At 39.2% G+C, this 24267-nt stretch overlaps 1 protein-coding gene across 2 annotated transcripts in view; it reads right to left on the bottom strand.

Moving 5' to 3' along the window:
- Positions 1–693: 693 nt before the first annotated feature.
- Positions 694–24267, bottom strand: part of LOC140469212 (probable voltage-dependent N-type calcium channel subunit alpha-1B) — a 624066-nt gene continuing 600492 nt past the window's right edge. The window contains exons 42-49 of one of the 2 annotated variants that reach the window (XM_072565527.1): positions 23448–23557; positions 19801–19931; positions 16129–16258; positions 14326–14433; positions 12545–12577; positions 9966–10185; positions 6225–6448; positions 694–3216 (exon numbers count right to left, since the gene is read on the bottom strand). In XM_072565527.1, coding sequence (XP_072421628.1) covers positions 2656–3216; positions 6225–6448; positions 9966–10185; positions 12545–12577; positions 14326–14433; positions 16129–16258; positions 19801–19931; positions 23448–23557 — 1517 coding nt within the window. In that variant the 3' untranslated portion in view covers positions 694–2655. The remainder of the gene's footprint in view (positions 3217–6224; positions 6449–9965; positions 10186–12544; positions 12578–14325; positions 14434–16128; positions 16259–19800; positions 19932–23447; positions 23558–24267) is intronic. The other variant, XM_072565528.1, reaches the window with a different exon arrangement.

A 24267-nucleotide genomic window follows, 5' to 3' on the forward strand; every position in this document is an offset into this window, starting at 1 on the left:
AAGTTTTATTTAATTCAAGGACTCTGCTTCATACAAAATGTAACAGTAGAAACTGCAGAAGTTCAAAGTTTGGCTGATAAATATCAATCAGGCAGCAAACTGTTAATCACAGGACCTTATTAGCTCCGGTCAAGTTGCATGGTTGGAACTCAGTAATTTACCCAACACTGTTTCATATATAAAGTTATCGCAACAAACTCCCAAATTTATAAATGTGTTTATCTTTCCCTTATTAAAAATGGACAGATGATGAATACATTGTATCAAAAAGTGGTACCAAGATAAACAATATTCCATGCACACACTTATCACATGCCAACATTACTTCATCAAAGTAAAACCACAAATAAACTGAATTCTGGATGTGAAAATAGTTGGGTGTATCTTGAGTTTGGCAACCTACTGTAAACAGATGAAGGGAAGGAGTGCAGTTCGAAGGTGCTAAAGCTGCACACAGAAAAGGTGGTGAGGCCACAGGTAACAGTTGACAGTGAACTGGCAAGAGTTTCCATTGTCATTTTTTGTCATTATTAGTTTTTTTTTCCTGTTTGTTTACCCACAGCAGCCCCACAATACTGACTTGGGAGAAAACAATTTTAAATAAGAGTGTTGACACTTTTTTGTACTTTTGTAGTACACAAAAAGGGAGATGTTTTCTTTAAACCACCCCCCCACCCCCCACCCCACCCCGTCACAATCAATTTCCAACATCACATCACAAACTATCATTTCCAAAACCATGGGAAAGTTTACCTTAAAAAAAGTCAATCCTTCTGCAAGATGTAGGTTCTATAATAATGAGTACAATTGGCGCATGCATTATTCACGATGTACGTTTGACTTAAAATTTCCTGTTAAACATTGCAGGATTAATTTTATCAATATATAGTCCCCTTCCCCCACCCAGCCAAGAATGGATTTCTTTAAAATTTTAAATAATCATTGTGCCTTTGTTATAACAGAATCTATAAAACATTTGGTCACAATCATGCTGAAGCCTGAAACAGGAAAATCCAGCAGATAAAGCTACAGAAAGGACGATATTCTTTTTTGCCTGACAAATATCAACTTGTTGCATAGCCCTCCTGACAAACACATGGATCATCCTCTGTAACCCAGTGTTCTTACTCATCATTTGACTCTTCAAAGTGCACATTTTGTAGGCTATTTTCAACATATTTTCTTGAAAAGACTTACATGACAACGGCAACAGCAATGTTTTCCCACATATCCTTACAACATAGAAACTGTACACCATAGAACATGTGCTCATAACTGCTACAACCAAGTTTATAAGACTGGACATGCACTGTGAATTTTAAAGACAGCAAACATAATGCTGTACCGGCTCGCACATTGTTTCAGCACTGACCTTCCTATGTCTTAACTTCAGAAAAAATGAAAGCCTATATTTGCTTATCAACACCAAATAAAGTCTTTTGGCTCTATGTTTCAAATTTGATTTTTGCAACATGTCATTACTAATTTCAAGTTTGGTTCTCAAGAAACCATTTATGGACATTTTGATTTCAACCACTAGCATCATTCACCTATGCTTTTTAGCCATATCTCCCAGGGTTCCCACTTACCAGTTGAGATGCACTAAAGTAAAAGGCTGCATCTTGACTTAGGAGATATTTAAAAGGTTAGGCACTTGGAATTCAACAGTTGGAGCAAGAAATACATAGTGGAATGACATCAGGCTACCTCTTTACATACAAATGCTGACTTTTTGTACACTTATGAAAAACAAGTGCATGCCATGAAGTTACTGTGACTATGTGCGCATCTTCACCAACAATTTACAAAATCAGGATTGCAGACCATGTTATCGTTATGGTGAATGAAAAGTGAAAAAGGCAGAAATGGTCAAATAAACAAATCAACAAAATAATTTAATAAGGTGTGAAAAGCAGCACACCAAAAGGCCTCTGGAGCCAAAGAAACGGTGCCGACAACTCCACAACTTGGAACTCAACATGTTGCAGAGGTTCTTGGTGCAGACGTGGACAATGCAGAGAAACGTGAAGACAAAGTGCAGTACAAGAGCAGAATTTGTTTACTGGCTCCATTCAAGACATTATTTTTCTCCATTATTAACATCAAGTCTTACATTTAAAATGTTTTGCTGTCTGTGTTAGTCTCTCAATATGCATTAAAATATCTTATTTCCCCACCCGCCTCTCCCCCCTCCCCCCACTCTGGTACTCAAAGTCTGTGATGAAAGGAGAGCCACCTTCTCACAACCTGTTTGGTGAACAGGCGAACTCATTCACCTTTTGCCCTAGTAGTTCACTAGAGCAGGCTACTGCATTTCATCAAGTTTTCTATGAATATATTTGTAAAGAAATTTGGCATCTGTTGTTTTCTGAAATAGCCAATGTAGGGAGGGAGATAGAAAAACAGATGTTTTCTAGAATGAAACAGTCTTTTGTTTTCTTCACTTCAAGTGAACCATGTTTCACTTGCAAATTCAGTGCAAAAACAAGCTGAAGCAACTCTTAAAAAATCAGATTTCTGGAACAATTTCCAGTTTCTAAATCCCCATGAATGCTGCATATTAATATACACTCTGAGCTCCGACAGAACACCCTGCAGATGATAAAACTCATCATATTAATGTATAATCTGTAAGAGTCTTGCTAGACTGCCATGCTAGCACCAGTCGTCTTCATCTGTTTCGCGATAATATTGCCGCTCTCCCGCGCCTGTCCCAGGACCCATGCTCATACCCAGGTTGCAGTGGTAGCCGTTTGGGACTCTGCGGCTTTGGTGAGACTGAGATGTGAAAGGTGAGATGCAGGAAGTCCTGGGGGACCTGCCCGTAGTCGTGGCAACAGCCACCTCAAAGGTCAGAGTCTCGTCTGGCAGTGCAAGTCCATCGCTGTTGCAAGCTTCGCGGTGCCCCAGGTAAGGGTCTGATCCGATTCGCATCACCATTGGCTGTCTGCTCTCATCGCCAGCGTAGGATTGGCTCTGGGAGTCACTGCGCAGGAAAGTGTTGTGCTCTGACCGTCCACGGCTGAGTCTCCCTGGAGGAGTTGGGGGCAAAACACCGTGCAGGTTGCTAAACTGAGTTGGAGAGGAGTTTGCAGTTTTGTAGGTGACGCTGGGGCGCGGTGTTAGGGGGGTCTGCGGAAGCTGTCGTCGACCACGACACGGGGTGCTCACACCAGAGACTGACTGCAGAGGGCTGCCGTTAACCGAACCACTGCCCTAGATGAAAATTGGAACAAAGCAATTCAAAAAACAAAAGAACAGACGTACAGAAAGCAAAAAAAAGATTGAAAAAGGACGCACAGAGCCACATGACAGAAGAAATAAGGTGGAATGTTCAGACAAGCACCAAAAAGAGAAAGTAAAGTATGAGGCAAAATACATAGAGATGCAGAGAGAATTGGAAGGAAAAATGATTATCATCAGTGGCAAAATCAACTACTGAAAATATAGGTAAATAATTAGCAATACTAAGCATTAAGCATACAAGGCAAAACCCCAGAAGAAGCTAATCTATAGGAAGAATACAGAGATAGGCAAAAAAACACAACAGAAATTTCATTGGTGCAGTATTTAAAGAATAGTAATTAAAGTCAATTTGAGTAAACAGTTAATACATTTAAATCACGGTTTAAAGGTGTTACTTTCATCAATTAAAAGTTGTTAAAATATGGTGCACTATTTTCTTTGCACCACTGAGCACAAGTTAAGTTCTTATGGAGTGATATGCCTTCAAATTTCACACTACCTGTATGCATTCATGAAACCACGGCTGTAAATGTAAGCAAGTTACACATGTTAAACATAGTGAACCTTCAGGCTTCTTTACTACAGAAATGGTAAGAGAAACATAAGGAATAGCAGCATGCTTAGGCTATAAGTTCCCTCAAACCTGTTTTGCTAGGTAATAGGATCATGGTGAATCCTTAACCTTACCTCTACTTTCTCAAGAAAAAAAGTGCTGGAATAGCAGAGTAGAAGAATTTCAAGTTGTGACAAACCAGAAGATCGAATCAACCAGTACAATGTGGTATTCACTCAAAGTAATGAGGCAATTGGGATATTGGGCTACAAGTAGAAGTCACAAATACCTATAGCTTCATTGTGGTTATCTCTTCAAAATGGTACCCTAGTATATAGTACACAAAAATGCTATATAAGAGAGATATATCAGTAGCTATACACCATGTGCCAAGGGTGAACAAGATTCAATAAACATTGAACATAACACCTGCTTATTAACTGCAGCCTAATCTTCTGACTGATGTTGGGGTGAGAGCTCAGCATTTAACTTTGGCAATGAATGAAAATCTTTCTATTATTTATTTACTTGCATTATTTACCTATATTCTTTCTCATCTAATCAGTATTTTTACGGTTATGCATTCCTAATATGTATCTAAAACAATGGTGTGCTAAATAAAAGATACTTTGTGAAACTTGAAAGGGTGCTTAAAAAATTTACAAGGATGTCACCAGGATTGGAGGAATTGAGCTATAGGGAGAGGTTGAATAGGCTAGGACTGATTTCCCAGGAGTGTCGCAGGCTGAGGGGTGACCTTATAGAGGTTTATAAAATCAGGAGGGGCATGGATAGGAGAAATAGATGAAGTCTTTTCCCTGGGATTTCCAGAATTAGAGGGCATAGGTTTAGGGTGAGAGGGGAAAGATATAAAAGAGACCTCAGGGGCAACTTTTTCATGCAGAATGTAGTATGTGTATGGAATGAGCTGCCAGAGGAAGCGGTGATGGCTAGGACAATTGCAACATTTAAAAGGCATCTGGATGGTTACATGAATTGGAAGGGTTTGGAGGGAGATGGTCCAGATCCTAGCAGGTGGACTAGATTGGATTGGGATATCTGGTCAGCATGGATGCACTGGATCAAAGAGTCTGTTTCCATGCTGTACATCTCTATGACTCTATTTCCCCTTAGAAACCAAATATTCTTGAATCTATATTATATTTATTAATTCACGGGTTGAGGGTGTCGCTGTTTAGCCCAGCATTGATTGTCTATCCCTAAATGGCCAGAAAGCTGTTAAAAGTCAACCACATTGATATAGGTCAAAAGTCACATGTAGACCAGACCAGGTAAGGATTGCAGTTCCCTCCCCTAAAGGACATTAGTGAACCAGATGGGTTTTCTATGACAATCAGCAATTGTTTCATTATTAGACTCTGAATTCCAGATTTTTATTGAATTCAAATTCCATTGTCTGCCATGGCGAGATTTGTACTTGGTCTCAGAACATTACCCGGGTCTCTGGATTAACAGTGCAATGATATCACCATGAGGCCATCACAAATCTTTACTTTAAAAACTTAGAAGCTCTCTTGAACCTAAATTGACCAAAAAAAAAGGGCCTGTCTCTGTGCTGTATGACTCTATGATATCTGATCTATGATAAAAGTCCTCTTATGAACTTGTACTCATTTACTTCCCACTCACCAGCCCTCCCATTCACTTACTCCTTCCATCTCATCACTGTGAACAACAGGATAGGAGAGTGATAGCGAGTCGGTGGAAACAAGCAAGGGAGAAAGTGGAGCTAAGAATAGGGGGGTCAGAGATGGAAACCACAAACAAAAAAGGCAGTGAGCAGAATAGATTTGATGGAGTATCAGTGGCCATAAATGGTCAAAGGCCATACAGTGAAAATTGGTGGTCAGTTAGTTCAATTAGCTGCTTTGCAAATTAATGCGATCAGTGTTGGTTCAATTCCTACAGCAGCTGCAATATCGAGAAGGATTCCCCTTCTCAACCTCTCACCTTACCTGAGGTGTGGTGAACTTCAGGTTAAATCACCACTGCCTGTCTCTCTGACATGACAGGACAGCCTATATTCGGGTAAGACTATGGTGACTTTACCTTTTAAGACACTAAACATTCCTATGGTATTTGGCTCTAACCTGCCTCACCTTCCAAACTCCCTTTTACTCTCCTGACCAGGTATTACTTCAAACATGACACAAAAGCAAAAAATAATATTTCTAACTTCAAAGATCTTAGCATAGGCAGTTTTTAAAGTATAAATCAGAATTAACTAGAGTTTAAGTCTGAAGAGTTCACCATAATACTATGTCAATAATTCAAACATTTTTAAAAACCTCTAAGTTAACAGTTGTTTTTCAAAAGAAAACTTTAACATTCTCATCATCAGTTAATACCAAAAAAATTGACCATCACCAGTACAATTCCCTGCCGTGTGGTAATTTCTTCTCACCTGTCTGCGGAGGCTATAATCTGGGCCTGCATTGGGAGATGTTGACCGGCTGTGATCTGTTGACTTGGGCTGTGGGGTTTCCCGACTGCCATATCGGTCACAGGAATAGTAACGTTGCTTCTCATTGGAGGATGGAGGTTTCCGCTCCTGTGATCTACCTCGTGAACGCTCCTTTGATTGTTGTTCTTTTTGGCGAGCCACAGAACTGAAGTCATCCCTTTGGTCTGCAAGGAACATTATCAGACAGAGCATTAACATGCAACTAAACGAGATGTTTGTTCAACAGTCAGTGTCCATACACAAGCACTATTCGTGGATAGTGTTGTGTATTTTTGTAAGTATGGTGGACTGTCACTTTAAGAGTCCAATCTCATAACATAAAGCCATTTTGAGTGGGAAACAACTCTCTCCAAACTTGCTGCATGGTCAAGTAAACACCTTGAGAATAAAATTGCTGCTGTACAAAGCTTCAGCCTCCTTGTATTTTTTAGAACTTAACAGAGGGAGAAAAGAGTCACCATTTTGAAATAAGTGACACCTCTTTGGTCCTAAAGAGTAATACTGGAATTGAAATTTTAACTCTAGTTCTCAGCAGTTGCTGACAGACCTGCTGAGTATCTCTAACACTTTCTGTGTTTGTCTCAGATTTCCAGCATCTGCAGAATGTTCCCTTTTTTTTCTGAAAAGCCTCCAGTAAAAGTGTCGGGACAAAGTCTGGATGGATAAGCAAAGTGCCAATATATTTCAAAAATTTATAATTTTATTTTCTATGACTCAGATTTGAGGAAAATATATTATTTTGTTTTGCTGTTACGTAAATAGTTGGTTCTGTACAGGGAAATGTTTTGCTTATTAAAAAGGAAGAAGTTGTGATATGATGGGAATATACCTTTAAAGATGCATACCTTAAACCACTCTCAATTATTACATTCCTTGGAAAAATGTGATATATTATTCCCAGTTGACAGACAGCCTGTAGCAGCATTGATGGAAGTATGAGGTATGATATTTAGCTGCCAGTCAATATTATTTATATACAGTCTTATCTTCAAGTAAAGAACCCACATCATTATTTCACCAATCCATGTGTGTGATGAGTTTACATCCAAGAGAACAAAGTAACAGACCCTACCCACTGTGTGTGCTGAGTTAGATGTTCTCGGCCAGCCTGAAAACAGGATGGAGCATATAGACTTCACAGCCTTGATGTAGGGAGTGAAGAATTCAGCCAGAGTCCTGATTAAGACATAGCAATTCCAGCTGGAAAGTGTGGATTTCAGGTAAATGTAGGAGTTAGAAATGACTGCTGCTTCTGAAGAGTCATATCAGAATCGAAATGTTAACTCTTGTTCCCTCTTTACAGATGCTGCCAGACCTGTTGAGCTTCTCCAGCACTTTCTGTTTTTTTTGTTTCAGATTAGCAACATCTGCAGTATTTTGCTTTTATTTTTTGCTTCATAATATGCTTTACTGCAAGCTGAAAATACCACAAGCAGAAAGTGCAACATATATAATACTCCCCATTTCTTTGGTTATTAGTGGAGGAAACATCTGTTGCTTGAACAGCTTGTTAAACTATGGTCATTTCTGCTCCATAAAATGGCATTATTTTTAAAAAGTGCAAATGGTTACTCTTTGGTGTTCTGACTCATAATTATCTCTTAATCAATATCATCATTATCAGTTAGCTGGTAATTATCAACTTGACATTTCTGGAAGCTTACTGTTCATCCATTGTCCGAAACATTGTGGGCACTACATCAAGGACTACAGTTCTAAACACCTTTGGGGATGCCTTGAGGATGTGAAAGATGCTATTTAAATGCAGTTCTCTCTTTATTCTGCAATGATATAAGATCATACATAATTGATATACACCAGTTAGGGAGGATGCAACAAGGAAAGATATCTTTTCTCATCTGTCACTCTTTTGGAGTTGCAAATCCACACCACAGAATTCTTAAAATTCACAAGGATCAAATACAGTTCTCCTGAACATATTCAGACAACACAGGAGTCACATCTGCTCGGTGCAGACAATATTTTCCAGTTCTTTGATCGGTACTTGACACACGTTCTTGCAATTTGCTGAAGCAAATTATTTTTATTTGCAGAGCTGTGACAAATGACAAAACTAGAACGTGTTTTCTTATTATGTTCGCTTCAGTCCAGTGATCTTATGGATTTTAGGAGATCCCACATTTCATTTGTACAGGAGACTATATCAGAATTCTCCATGCATCCAGCTTTCAGTAATCCATCTCTCTTCAAGGTAAGATGCAGGAGCTTCCCCTCTTTAATTATGTTTTGGATCATGTGATGATGTTGATCATTTAACAAGGTTAGGTTGACCTTGTTTTATTTTTGTCGGGGAGATCATAAAAGCAACAAATACGACAGGTCTGGCTTTGAAGGGTCAGTTTGATTATAACTAACTGCTTCAGACAAAAGGCTTTCAAGTTTAAAAAAAACCTGTACAATGAAAGGGGTGTAGCCAGTTCTCCCAGCTCAGCTTACCTCTGGTTTGGTCTGGCTATTCACTGAAAGCAATCCGTCTTTTGAAAAAGCTGCTAGACCCAAAGAAGTAAGTCCATGCTGGTATTCTGTCTCTGACCTCTCTCCTGTAAGACTCTATGTTTCAGTTTACCTTTTGTGCCAAGGGGTATTTACGGGGATTGTTGCAAATATTGGGAACAGCAGCATTAAGTTGTGATGATCTGTTGAGTTTTCAGATAGGTTAAGTGATTTGGTATTCTGTTCTCTTTTGTTTGTGTTTCATTTGGTAATCTTGTAAATAAGTTATGTTTTGTTTGAAATTAAGTGGTTTGACCAACTGTATAATTCCTGGAATTACACCTTCTTAAAACAACAAGGAACGTTAGTGTCTGGGCTACTTTCTTGAAATGTTTTGAAGGGGGTCTGGTCCATAACAATTCTTTGATTGTCACTGACATGAATCCTTCTATTTTTATGAAGGACAATGTCATAGTCTCATCATCAGAAAACTAAAAACTCCCACCACACCAACGTTGTTGTTTTCCCACTGCCACGTAGTCATTGTAATGAAGTCAGCCAGGTGGACCTCGCAAAATGTGAGTTCCCTGTTGGGGCTGTTACCTTGTCCAGTTAGGGAGCCCTGGCTGACAGATAAGAATAGGAATGTCAGATATTCTGTTCACTAAGGGAGCTGGCTCTGAGGAAGCTCAATCAGGGTCAAGGACTCTCTATATGTTTTTAAAGTGTGACTTGGTAAGGGGATACAAGCCTCAATGGAGTTATTTCACCATTTTTTGAGGAACACATTTATGGGACAAGGTCGTGTTAAAGTTGACACAGAGCGCACTAAGAGCTAGACTAAAATAACCCATAAGAGGTAAAAACAATGACTGCAGATGCTGAAAACCAAATACTGGATTAGTGGTGCTGGAAGAGCACAGCAGTTCAGGCAGCATCCAACGAGCAGCGAAATCGCTGCTCGTTGGATGCTGCCTGAACTGCTGTGCTCTTCCAGCACCACTAATCCAGTATAAAATAACCCATTCTCATTTTATACAGCACCTGTGGCAGCAACAGCTATGGAAGACCATCTTCAGTTTTACCTACTCCAACTCTACCCTACTCCCAGTAACTAAATGTACCTTTAAAAGATATCCTCCTTTCATAAATGTCCCTGCCAAGAAATTTCACACATCTTTCATATAATTCCTAATTCTTCAATTTTATGGAATCCTGGTTTGTTACCTGTTTCTCCATCTGCATGCCTAGTAGGAGATCTCTCCAGTGACCGTTGTTTTTTCTCTTTTCTGCGATGGCAGCGGTGCTGATGGTGGTGGTGGTGATGATGAGGCATTCGTTCTGGGATAACCCGCTCCAGAGAGTAATCAGGAAGATGCATTCCGTGAGCTCTCTGTGGCGTCAGCGTAGAGATAGAACGCTTCATGGGGCTTGTGTCTGGAATTGGCTACACAACAATATTAGAAACACACATAAAAGTCAAAGTATAGCAGAGATGATGATAACATTTTATTCTATAATTCTTCTTAATATGACACTATTAAGCCTTAACACTGAAAGAAAAAGTTCAAACTGTTACTTATGTTAATTCAAATGTCTTTTCTTTTATTAATTCGGAGGTTTTGGATTGCCTGGGCAAGCAATAATTGTTACCCCTCCCTCCCCCAATCTTGAGAAAATGGGAGTGACCCACCTTCTTGAATAGCTGGAGTACTTGGAATGTAGGGACATTCCAACAATGTTATTAGAGAGGGAGCTCCACGATTTTGACTAAGCAACATTGGAGGAATAGTTTCTTGTGTTTAAACTTTCAAGTGTTTAGAAAATTTTGATTAGATTCCCTACAGTGTGAAAACAGGCCCTTCGGCCTAACAAGTCCACATCGACCCTCCGAAGAGCAACCCACCCAGACCCATTCCCCTAACTAATGCACCTAGTACTACGGGCAATTTAGCATGGTCAATTCACCTAATCTGAACATCTTTGGACTGTGGGAAGAAACCGTAGCACCCAGAGGAAACCCACACAGACACGGGGAGAACGTTCAAACTCCACACAGTTACCCGAGGAGGGAATTGAACCCGGGTCCCTGGTGTTGTAAGGCAGCAGTGCTAACCACTGAGCCACTGTGCCGCCCCAAACGCCTGAACTTTTAAACACCTGAATTTGTTTAAGATTTATCTTGACAAAGCAATGGAAGAAAAATGACCTGCACAGGTTGGCTTTCTGGTTTTTAAATATTAAACAACACAGGATTCCTGGAAAGCCAAACATCTTCAACTGAATGAACTGGATTAATAATGAAATTTAGCAGTTGATCTTCTGGCAAGCAGATATGTTTATCAATCAGTCATAATGTCATATTCAGGCTCTGTCTGATCCAGTCTGGACATTTACTTTTATCTCAGTGCCAGTTGTAAACAATTGTTAATTACACTTTAAAGGCTTTTTTGATACTGCCAAATAGGAGTTTATGTATTGCTATTGTCGCAAGAATGCACCTCATAAATATACTGATGGTTTTAAGTCATTCACTCCAACTGCATTATTTGGAAAAATCAACCATAGTTTAACAGAAATAGTTATCACTCAGAATGATTGATGATAAGCCTAAATTGACCCACACTAGGCCATGATTTCTATACATGTGTATCTTACAATTCAAGGAAGCTAGTTAATTTTTATGAGCAAGGCATTTCTTGATTGCATGTTTCAGTAAATTTTCCTGATATTTGTTATTATTGAAACATTTACATTAATGTTTAAATTATTCCTTTATTTTCCTACTTTGTACCTGATATTTTCTTTGTAACTGAGTCATATGGGTGTGAGACACACTGCCTGCAACAGTAGTAGAATCGCCAAATTTAAGGACATTTAAATGGATAAACATATGGATGAAAATGGAATAGTATAGAATAGGTGGGCTTCAGATTGCTTTCACAGGTCAGTGCAACATCAAGGCTGAAGGGCCTATACTGCACGGGAATGTTCTATGTTCTATTTTGTACCTAGCTAGCTTTGGCCCTAGGATGGTGATGCGAATGGCAACTTTGTACACTTTTCACTATACTCCTGTATCCCTGTACTCGAGTACATGTGACAATAAAACCTAATTCTAATTAAATTATTGCTCATTCTGGAATGCCTGATTAATCATTACATTGTAGTTTAAGTTCGAACAAGCAAGCATATAACTATTACATGGAAGTATAAGCAAGCTAGATGCAAAACTCAACTACATTTTGTACAAGCCCAAGCAGTCTTTCATTGTTTATTCCTGGTATAAATAAATTCAAACTGAACTTTAACACATCATTTTTTTTCATTATGGGCACTTTAATTCTGAATAGAATTTTGAATCTGTTTTTAAACACCCAATGTTTCAGACCTTACTGACCATTGTTGATTTCATGCACACCAATCAGGATTTGTAGTCACAGCATGCAATTTTATTAACAAATGCAATGAGTGGAGAGCATGCTTGGTAGCAGCTCTCTTTAAGCTGTAACTATAGTGCATGGGTTTTATACACTCATTCGGCATGGTGGCACAGTGGTTAGCACTCCTACCTCACAGTGCCAGAGACCAGGGCTTTTTCAGCAATTTTTGCTTTTGTTTCTGATTTACTGCATTTGCAGTTCTTTTGGTTTGTACAAATGCAACTATAGGTCTGAAATGATGCCTGGCTACTCTCAGCAGCACAAGTGCAACTGGGGCTGCGTTTATGAGAAATTATAGGAAAATGCATAAAGGGCAAAGGACTGAAATAACAAAATAATGTGGATGAGATACAAGTTACATACTGCAAAGACACTCCCAGATGATCGAGATGTTTTCTTCAGCAAAGGGCCGAGTAAGACGACACAGTGAAGCAGCCCATAGCACAGCATTCACAGGGTAGGGCGAGGTTAGGACAGGTGGGTGAGGTGAAAACAGAGAAAAAGCACAGCAAACCAAAACAGCAGATACATTTATAAAAGCAAAACCAATCAACCCAGAATGTTTGACACCATAAGGAAAAAACAGATAAGGGGCAAGTGACAGTATTAACACAGAAAGATCATTACGAGAATAAGACGGAAGTCAGTGAAATAAGAAGTCAGATTAGGGGATGATGGAAAGGATGGATGAGGCAAATGTTGTTTGGAATGAGAAAGACAAAAGCACAAAAATTATGAAATGTTACAGCAATTGATCTCACAACAACAAGCAATCACAAGTTTATTTTTGTCAAATAATTTAACCAGCCTGGATGAGAGAACAAGCAAGATGTACTGTGATTGAAGCTGATAGTTTAAATTATAAAGGAAACGAATATTACAAATAGAATGCGTTGTAACCAGGGCATTATCAAACAATGGTATTACTTTAAGACAAGTATAAAAATATCATTGTAATGGCTAATCATTGAAAATGAATAAATTCTGAAAGTACATATTTCATTTGAAAGTAAACATCAATCTCAGGTGAATACAATGAACCCAGAGTGTGGGCTTCACCATCAGAAGAGTGAACAGATTTGTTTTAAATCTTTGGAGGAAACTTGATCTTAGTGGTATCCAGAGATCAAATTTTAAAAGTATTGGTTGGTTTTTGGTTTAAATTCTTCTGTTTGATTATCTTTGAGACTTTATTTCACGCACACATTTACTTACATAAGCACTCAATGTTTTCAGATGGCACTCAGAAATTAGGTGCAATTGCCTCAGTACGAATTCTTTCTGAAACTGATTTTAAATTATATCTTGAATTGTAAATGCTTCCAGTGGGTTAGCTCTGTCATTATTATCAAAGACTTGTACTTATTAACGTTACCTTCAAATTCTTGAGTGGTAATATAGACTCAAAATAATCAATAAAAAGCTTAATTAACAAATTTGTAAGGATGCCCAAAAACAAATTAAAAAAAAATCAAAGTCTACCTGACAAAAAGTAAAACTGAGCAGAGTAAATAAGGTGTGTATTGTACATACACTTAATGTCATCAATTGCTAACGGCCCTTACAGGCTTTACAGAAAGAGGACAATAACCTTTCTCTTGTATATTTAATGTTTGTTTTCTCATGATCCACCTCTACAGACTTGCTTGAATCTCATCATTATATAAGGTAATGGGCCTGAAAGGGTTAATGTTAGAAATTGCATGATGTATAGCCTTGGAAGGAGGCTAGTTTAAGATCCTTATGGGTCAGATGTGTCATCCCTGGCCCCTGATACACTTAATGATTATGGCTAACAAGCCAACGTAGCTTTTACCTCTGTTATCACACAATAAACTAGGTCTGGTTGTCATGCCTCTTCATACTAAGACTCACAAAAGGTTCACCCTCTACCACTGTTTACCAATCAGGTCATTTGCACCATTACAAAATCGAAGATTGGTAATAGCACTTTTCCCCAACCATTAGCTGGAGAACTTATCCTGCAGCACAGACAATGTCTCGAGCATTTTGTGATAATTTTGCAGTGTACAACATTCCTTCAAATTGGGATTTGTCTAGATTCTGTGTGCACATCAAAATACTCCAAGCACATGTCAAGATGTGAAATCTTTACACTTCCCTTTTTTTTGCGAATCACTTACCTGGGTTTCTGCTGTTAATCGAGGCATTGATGCTGCACGTCCTTGGGTCTCAAGGCCCGGTTGATCAGTCTGGTTTGAATCAGACCCTATCTCTCTCATCTCCACAGCCTGTGCAAGAGCAAGTCAACACCAGTACTTTTCCATTCAATTCAATTCATCATAGCTTCACTGTTCACTGAGATTAAATCTCTACTAAAATAGTTGCACCACCTAAACAGATAAATAATTAAAAACTAGCAATGTTCATTTTTCATTGGGACTTTTTGACCTTTCAATGACAGAGATGACAAGGTATTGTATCTGAAATTTGGAGTACTGTGGATACTGTAAATCTACAACAAAAACAGAAAATGCTGGAGAAATTCAGTAGTATCTGTGAAGAGAGAAACAAAGACACATCATGTGTACCCCCAGGTATGCTGTTATCTGATAGCAAAACCAAGACAAAAAGAAAAGCTAAAACACCCAAATGAAAAGAAACAAACTGAGATTACAGTATAAAATTACTGAATTAAACAGGGAATCCAGAAGATTATAAAGCAGTGGTTTTATTTATCAACATTGAATCCCGCAGTGTGGAAGTAGGCTATTCAGTCCATTGAATCCATACCAGCCCTTTAAAGAGTATCTGACTCAGACCTATCCCATCCCAGTAACTCTGTTTCCCATGGCTAACCTCCCTAACCTGCACATCTTTGAACTGTGGGAAGAAACAAGAGCACCTGGAAGAAATCCATACAGACCCAGTGAGAATGTGCAAACTCCAAGCACGCAGTTGTCCCAGAGAGGAATCAAACTGGGTCCGTGGTGCTGTGAGGCAGCAGTGCTAACCACTGAGCCACCGTGTCACCCCACAGGTCAGATCTCAACTTGCTGAAAGCTGCATACTCATTTAATTACAGCACAGGGGCTGGAAAATGGAGGTGGTTGTGTCTTGTAGAAGCTCCTTTTTGCATAATTGCACAATAGTTCAGGGGTGGTGTAGTGGATCAGTGGTTAGTACTGCTGCCTCACAGCACCGGAGACAGAGGTTTGATCCCAGCCTCGGTGCAACGGTCTGTGGGAAGTTTGCACAATCTGTTTGTGTCAGTGTGGGTTTCCTCCCACAATCCCAATGATGTGCAGGTCAGGTGAATTGGTGATGTTAAATTGCCCATAGTGTTAGGTGCATGAGTCAGGGGTAAAGAGAGGGTAGGGGAATGGGTCTGCGTGGGTTATTCTTTGGAGGGTCGGTGTGGACTTCTTGGGCCGAAGGGCCTGTTTCCATACTGTAAGGAATCTAATCTACATTTTAGTGTTAACTTCCTTAAACAGTGGATTACTTGAAACCAATGTCATGCCATTTTAATGTTTTTAGATGCTGATTGATCATGGAAATTGTGGAACACAGACCTATCTACCTAATAGAATTAGAACCACACTTTTAGTAGCGTGCCTTCTGTTGTCTCTTTGAGGTAGGAAGGTGCAGGTGCTCAGGCAGACAGTGTGCTGTGAATTCATGTTCCCTCGAGACTAAACTTACAACCTGCATTTCCATAGTATAAAAACATGAATACCACAAGAACCAGCTATGGACTATTCTCAATCCTCATTCTTTAAATGTTGGCCTTTTCAACATTTCTTTAACAAAATGTCACATATTATTCATTGTCACATGCATCCAATGGACAAGATGCACCTTACAAGATCAAATAATAACAGCAAGCTTGAGATATGATTTTGGCCACAGTCACTCTCAGTTGTCAATGGGAATTATTAAGTGCATTGAAGAATTATCTTGCAAATTAAATATTAACATCATACCTGAGGGCTGCTTTGCAGACCTGGAGTTTCATCTGCCTGACTCAGTTCAGGCTTTCGTAGTTTGGCTTCAGTAAATGCCTCCTGGGCCTGTAACCAGGGTGAGGATTCTTTGAGCCCACCTTGAAACAAACTAAGTGACAGAAAATGTAATTATTACAGTGCTGCCCACTCTGTGAAGGAAAACAACCTGCTCTGTTATAACCTGACTGGCAACACATTTCCAGGCAGTTTGCGATGTATATGTTCTTTATTCTAAGGACACATAGACTGTGGTGTGAAATTCTCAGACACACAAAAAACTCAGCCCTGATAAAGTATAATGTAATGAGCACTGAGAATATAGACTCCATGAAGAGAAACACAATCAGATGAAGGAGCTATGTTAGTAATCAGCTACTTAAAATCAAAGTTAAGAATCACACATCACCAGATTATAGTCCAACAGATTTATTTGGAAGTACTAACTTTCCACCCTTGAAAGCTAGTGCTTGCAAATAAACTTGTTGAACTATAACCTGGTGTTGTGTAATTTGTAACTTTGAGAAAGTGAGGGCTGCAGATGCTGGAGATCAGAGTCGAGACTGTCGTGCTGGAAAAGCACAGCAGGTCAGGCAGCAACCGAGGAGCAGGAGAATCGAAATTGTGGGCACAAGCCCTTCATCAGGAATAAGTCATTCCTGAAACATCGATTCTTCTGCTCCTCGATTGCTGCCTGACCTGCTGTGCTTTTCCAGCACTACACTCTTGATCTTTAACTTTGTCCACACCAGTCCAACCCAGGCACCTCCAAATCATGACTACTTAAAATCAGAATGGAAACAAGTTATAATAGATTTGGGTGTGAGAAGATGTTCAGTATTTGAACAACATATGCAAAGTTACACACAGCAATAATTAGACAATTTACAGCAGCTGACTAAACAATGTCCTCAACATTGGTTAAAGAGACCAATCTGTTATTCTGCAATACCACGGTGTGCAAGGAATACAGTGAAGAGCTTTTACATGATTTATGACATCAAGCCATGATCCAAGAGGATTAACATTTGCCTTGAAGACACAGATCCCTTTAATATCAATGAGACCATTCACTATCATCCTCTGACAAATGACAAATTTGGATTATTGAGCGTCAAACAAGATTAATGTGAAAGTATTTGGCATCTCAAGTGAAAGGAGCCAAACATTAAATGCATTACTCTTAAAAGCATGGATGGATGCTATTGGAAATACCTGGCAGAAATGTCAGCTTGGATTTTAGCCTCAAGGTGAGTTCCACAAAAGGATGTTGTTGAGGGGCCAGAAAAGGCTGAAGAATAGATTTCACAAATAATCTGCAGATTTTAATTGCAAGGCTTTTATAATTATTTCTTCTGTTGGTTTCCTCTCCAAAGCAGCCTGACTGACAAATGGCACTCATGTGGTCAGGAACCTACTTGACAAGGCTAAAGCCTACAAGAGCAGGTCAGTGTATTGGGAAAGCAAGAGAGATCATGAGGGAGCAGAGTAGAAGGAATCTAATGGTGATCATGACGGACCATGCAGATTACTTGGGAGGAAGGTAAAGGGGAGACAGAAGGAAAACCTGGTCACTTGTTAATTGTGGAGACAACACTTCTGTTCTTCTTGGCCCAGAAGCAATGCTGAAAAAGCACTTAATGATTCAGGCCTTTAGGCTGTTGGTTTTCTCCAGGATTGGTTAAACCTGGTTTAAATGAATTAGTACAGAATAACTGTTAGAGTGAAGGATGGCAACCTCATTATGTTATGTAGCTGACAAGTCTACATTATTGCTTGCTTGTCTCTCATCCATTTTGGTTAAAATTAGAAGATACATTGGGTACTTCTTTTATGGTATATAGTATTTAAACCTTTAGCAAGACTTGACCCGACATTTTTTTGGGAGTTGGGATTTGTCCCATTTATTCCAAAGGTGTTGATAACAAAGCACCACTAATCCTCATGGAACAATTACAGCAGACCCCAATTGCTGTAATCGTCACCATCGACTGCCAATAATTTTATCACCGGTCAAAGGAAAACAAAAGTTGATATGTGACGAACATTGACATTCTGTATACCATCTGTTTCAAATGTTGGCTGCTAGTAACTCAGAATGGAAATATCCGTTCTTGGTCTTTCATTTGCCTCACAAGAAAGCAACACCAATGGAGAGGTGGCTCTCAATTCTTAATGCCACAGTTACAACTCACATCGAAAGTAGTACTCATCCAATTCAAAACTTGTATCTGATCATTCTTCTGTTATAATAAAGCTTGCATAGATAAGTTTATTTTACCACAACAGTCTGTTGCTTGTGATTAAAACATCAAATTATTCATAATACAAAATTCATGAAATATGCCTATGCTATTTGCATTTACAGATGCTCCTAAATGTGGTCGCTCCATAAATAGGGAGATCAAAATTATACACAATACTCTAGATGTGGCATCACCAATGCCCTCTACAATAATAGTAAAATATTGCCACTTTTATGTTCCATTCCTTCACAATATACAACAAAATTCCATCGCTTTCAATTTACTTGCTGTACCTGTAACCTAATTATTTGCGATTCATGTTCCATAGAATCATTCAGCACAGAAATAGATCCTTCAGCCCAACCCATTCAAGTTGACGAGGTTTCATGAACTGAATTAGTCCCATTTACCTGAATCTGGCCCATATCCCTCTAAATCTTTCCTAACCACATACCTGTCAAATGACTTTCAAATGTTGTATTAGTACCTGCCTCCACCACTTCCTTTGGCAGCTCATTCCATACATGCATCACCACCTGTGTGAAAACACCAGGACACATGGTTCCCTCTGACCCTCACAGTTCTGCAGTCTGCCCATATTTAAACAGTACATTGCTTTTCTTCTCTTCCTGATAAAGTGGAAAAATTCGCCTTTTCCTGTGTTAAACTCCATCTGTCAAATTTCTACCTACTGACTTAATGTATCCATATTCCTTTACAGTCTCCTTGTGTCTGCATCACAACTGGCTTTTCCACCTGCCTTTGTGTCATTAAAGCGTACATTGGGGTACCAACGAAACGTTATCCCTCAAATAACAGACACGTAGTTTAGTTGGTGCTTCACTTTGCATTAATCTCTGATAAATAGAATGAGAGAACTTTGTTTATGCACACTTTCGAGAAAATGAACAGATAGAAAACAGTACTGATACAGTTGAGAGCAGATCATCTTTACGTTGGCAGAATTTGTAGTGTCTGAATATTTAATTAATTTAGGATAGAAACTGACAAGAGTAACGACTAATATAAATGAGATTCAACAAACAACTGTTCGTTGAAATAAAATCTCCACTTAAATCACAAAATGCTATAGTAAAGCAATAATGGCCCAACAAAACAAGAGTTTCTGTGTAATTGGTACCTCATTGATTGTAGGAACATCAATAACTTCCAGAATAAGTAAACACCATTTGACTTAACATGGCTAACTCGTTTCAGTATACATATCTAGCACATTTCAGTTAATCCCCACCAGATAACCATCTCCCCTCCCTTCAGCAAGATATCCAGTGCTTTTCGGAATCCACTGATACCTGTCACTCTCTTGTAACTCATTCCAATATGCCTAACAAATTTGTATTAAGTCTGAGAAACATCAAGACATTGAATAGAAATTTCAGATACGTACATGTTGCCACCATTGTTGAGTGCATTCTTGTTCATCGGATGAGAGATGGACTTTGTGTTGTTAAGTGAGGGGGGCTCTTCTTGCGTGGGTGTCAAGGCTCCCACCATGCGCTGAAAGAACGATGTTCGAGTCTGTGTGAAATATAATACAGCGCAAGCCTGGAATGAAAGGGACTTGTGGATGCAAACCAAAAAAAAAGTACAAGCAAAATCAAAAGGCAAAAATCTGAGGAGACTGATTCGTTGCTGGATCCCACTGCAAGTTAATTCCAATTGCATGGAAATATCCATGACTACACGATGATATTGTAAGTGCCGTGCAGTGATGACCTGCCTTCTATGCTTTATGTTCTTCAATCTCACATGCAGAAAGAAGGCAATTTGCTAAAAAGAATTGCATCACATAATTATATGTAATTACATAGAAGAAAAGAGATTATTTAATCAGTTTAAAAATACAAGGTATTTTTAAGGAAATGTGTTCTCCAACTTATTTCCCCATGCTCAATCACAGGGGTTTCTTATCAAAGGTTTGAAGGAAGAATAGAATTAAAAGAAAGTTTTTGGCATTTTAGACAAATATCGTCACTGAGTCCAAACAGGAGTGACACAGGCCTGATGATAGAAACTGTGTGGCACTGTACTCAAGATATGGTCCCTGTTCCATTGTGGGGATTATTGACAGTCAGGAGAGATGGCAGTCTGGGAGAGAACAGCTCAACAGATAAGGAAACATGCAGAGGTCTGGCACAGGCTGGAGGAATGGCCGAATGAAGATTGAGAGACAAGGACCTCTGAGAGTACAAGATGACATGCAAAGAAACAAAGAGAACTTAATACTGACTTGAAAGCGGCAGACATAAAAGGTGTCAGGGTCTTATAAACATGCTTACAATGAAACAATGGATTACTTTTGCAAAGCAATGATAGTAGTTCTACTGGGAAAATGAACAATTACAAATCCACTCGACATGGCAGTTTTATTATTTATGATACTATTAAACAAAGAACAAGCAGCTTATACACATGGCTACTTTGGACTTTGTGTTTAGCAGTCTCCTTGGCACATTCACTCATTAAACACACATCAACTTCAGCAGGGAGATAACCCACACAACACAAACCTGCAACAATACAATAGAGTTCAGCCTTTGTACAGATGGGATGCCAACAAATAAAATGGACACTCAGGTTTTTCTAAGCTAACCTAATTATTGAAGTTTTATTTTATATCTGTATTACATAAGGAAATGTTAAATGATCTTACAGCTTAATGTAGGGATTGAAATAAATTAATGCATTTCACAGTCCCTCTTGTAAGAATCAAATCTTTATCGATCTCTCAGGAAGGAGATTCGTTTCCCCCAGTACTCAAGTAATTGTAATGAGCATTTTGCTTTCTTGTCATCGGATGTGGTAACTAAGGTTATTCAGCTTTGGTGACATGTTCAGGCCTCCATAGTCAAGCAGATCCCTTTTGCCCAGAGAAAAAAGTGTATAACGTAATCAATTTTAGGAAGTAGGATCTGACATGACCTTTCTTCACCTCTGCCCAATTACAGAGTCCTTGGAGCTGGACTTCCATTAGCCCCCTTGGCAGTGGGATGGGAACTGGCAGAAGGAGCCAAAGAGGAGTGGAGACAAGTACAGAACAGAAAACTGAAGAATACGATCTGCCAGGGTACACACACTGGATGGAGATTGTGGACGAAACCTTCCACTTTCAGCTTGTGAATGAGAATCGAGGGCTTCAGAAAACACAAACTGCAATCCTGAACACTGTCCAAGTGCTTCCGTGACCTGAAAAAACTCAACCTTATGTCTCAAACACTATCAATCTCCAGGCTCCTTACCTTTCAAGTATTCCCCTCAATCACAAATCTTTTTAATTGATCAACATTCACCTCAATAATAAGGCAACTGTTTTTCTTGTTAAGATTCAAGAATAAAGTCGAATAAAATAATCTTCAGTAAGCAAAGCTATGCGGCTCCAATGATACACTTCATGTATCATGGTCTTTCCCACCATTGTCACTTTTTCAGAAACAGGCTGATTTAAACTTTGTCACCTGGGTGGGGAGGGTTACCTAGTGTTACAGGCAGATGGAGGGCAGGAAAAATTTCTGGCTGTAAGAGCTGCTCCTTTTTGTTGAGGTATTTTAGGTGCTGGAGGTGATTTCCTTGAATTCCAGGAGCAGCAATTACTGTTTTATATGCTGTTGCATTGTTTTGGAACTTTGGAAAAAAAAAGTCAAAACAACAGCAGTTTTAAAAGGGAGAAGAGCAGACAATGGAAGCACATGGTGAGGACAGTGCAGGAGAGAGAGAGAGAGAGAGAGAGAACCTGCACAGTTATTGCCTTTGCTGTTTTTGAATTCATGTGTCGCTGGACATCAGAGTGCATCTGGGAAAATTAACAAAAAGTGAATTTCACAACTAATCTTGGAGGAACCAGTTTGGGCGAAGTTCACAACACAGAATCCGATAAGTTCCTTCCGATTGGAAAGATGTTGTGAAACTTGAAACTTGAAAGTTGTGAAACTTACAAGGATGTTGCCAGGGTTGGAGGATTTGAGCTATAGGGAGAAGCTGAACAGGCTGGGGCTGTTTTCCCTGGAGTGTCGGAGGCTGAGGGGTGACCTTATAGAGGTTTACAAAATTATGAGGGGCATGGACAGGATAAATGGACAAAGTCTTTTCCCTGGGATTGGGGAGTCCAGAACTAGAGGGCATAGGTTTAGGGTGAGAGGGGAAAGATATAAAAGAGACTTACGGGGCAACTTTTTCATGCAGAGGGTGGTACGTGTATGGAATGAGCTGCCAGAGGATGTGGTGGAGGCTGGTACAATTGCAACATTTAAGAGGCATTTGGATGGGTACATGAATAGGAAAGGTTTGGAGGGATATGGGCCGGGTGCTGGCAGGTGCGACTAGATTGGGTTGGGATATCTGGTTGGCGTGGACAGGTTGGACCGAAGGGTCTGTTTCTGTGCTGTACACCTCTATGACTCTATGACAACTTGTTGTACAACCTGTCTGAATTTTAATGTGTTTATTTCACTGGGAAAAAAATCAGGAGGCTTTTACAAAGGCTGAGCAATTGATGCTGCCAGGTTACTGTTTGAATGGTAAAGATGAAAATTACTCCCAATAAGTTCCTTCCTCTGTGGCAGTCTAGGAGGAGAGTAACTCACACGTACACAGGTATGCATCTATTCACTTGCACACACACACAACATTTACAGATTTCTTCTCAGAAAGACTTTGAAGCAGCATTGTTGCATTACTGTAGAAATCCATGCAAAGTTATCTAAAATAGTCTAGTTAAAGGAAGCAGCATGGTGACTAACCAAATTTACATATAATTAGTGAAGTTCATTGCTGGTGGAACTGGGATGAAATAATTATTGTTAATTTTTCAGACATGTGAACTCATTAAACAGTTACTGGGATAATAATTTAACAAGTGTTGAAAACTCTATATATCATCAGAGGTAGAAGTTAAATAGTCGTGCCTCTTGGAAGATGGCAAGTTGCTTTTTATGTTTAAGCAACATAAAATATATTTAGGGGGCTATCTCTTTTGGAACTTTAGAATCAAGAGGGGAATAACCATGTGTTGGTTCATGGCTCAGTCTTGCTAATTACCTGTGACAAGCTGCCTGGCTGCTGTTGTTGGATTCTTTTACTTTTGTTCTGCTTGTAGTAATCAAAAATCATCAGCGCTGCATAGACCTTTCCCACTGTCAACTCTGTGGCTGCAGAAAGAAATGACAAATGTGATAGCAATCCCCACTCTTGAAACCAATCATGATTGAATAAGGAGCTAGCTTCATGGGTTATCCTCTTTCAGATTTATTTCATTATCCTATATTGAACCAATGTATTGACCAGAAATATTGGGCAATATGCACATATAAATTTAAAATGTCAGCCAGCAAACAGTAGTACTAACTGTAAAATATCCTACAAAAGGATGATGAAGATTCCACATCTTTAACATTCTAGTTAATGAAAGCACTTCTGTGAAAATCGATTTATCAGTCATCTTCCCCTGAAATTTCAAATATCCCTTCTAGACTCAAAAATCAAACCAATGTTTACCAATTTTGGTTTTAATTGTATAGAGCTGTGGACAGGTAATCTGTGTATCTCCGTTCTTGTCACTTCGGTAACAATGATAGTCAAGCAGACAGACAATGGTGCAAATTAGCAATAAACTGTGAGCCTATATTTACAATGAAGAGTCACCCATGCAACCTTTGTGCCTACAGAAGTACTTCTTTTTCAGTGCCCTCCCACTAGATTAGATTACTTACAGTGTAGAAACAGGCCCTTTGGCCCAACAAGTCCACACCGACCCGCTGAAGCGCAACCCACCCAGACCCATTCCCCTACATTTACCCCTTCACCTAACACTACAGGCAATTTAGCATGGCCACTTCACCTAACCTGCACATTTTTGGAT

This window comes from Chiloscyllium punctatum, chromosome 49 (assembly GCF_047496795.1).
Source record: "Chiloscyllium punctatum isolate Juve2018m chromosome 49, sChiPun1.3, whole genome shotgun sequence".
Classification (NCBI taxonomy): Eukaryota; Metazoa; Chordata; class Chondrichthyes; order Orectolobiformes; family Hemiscylliidae; genus Chiloscyllium; species Chiloscyllium punctatum.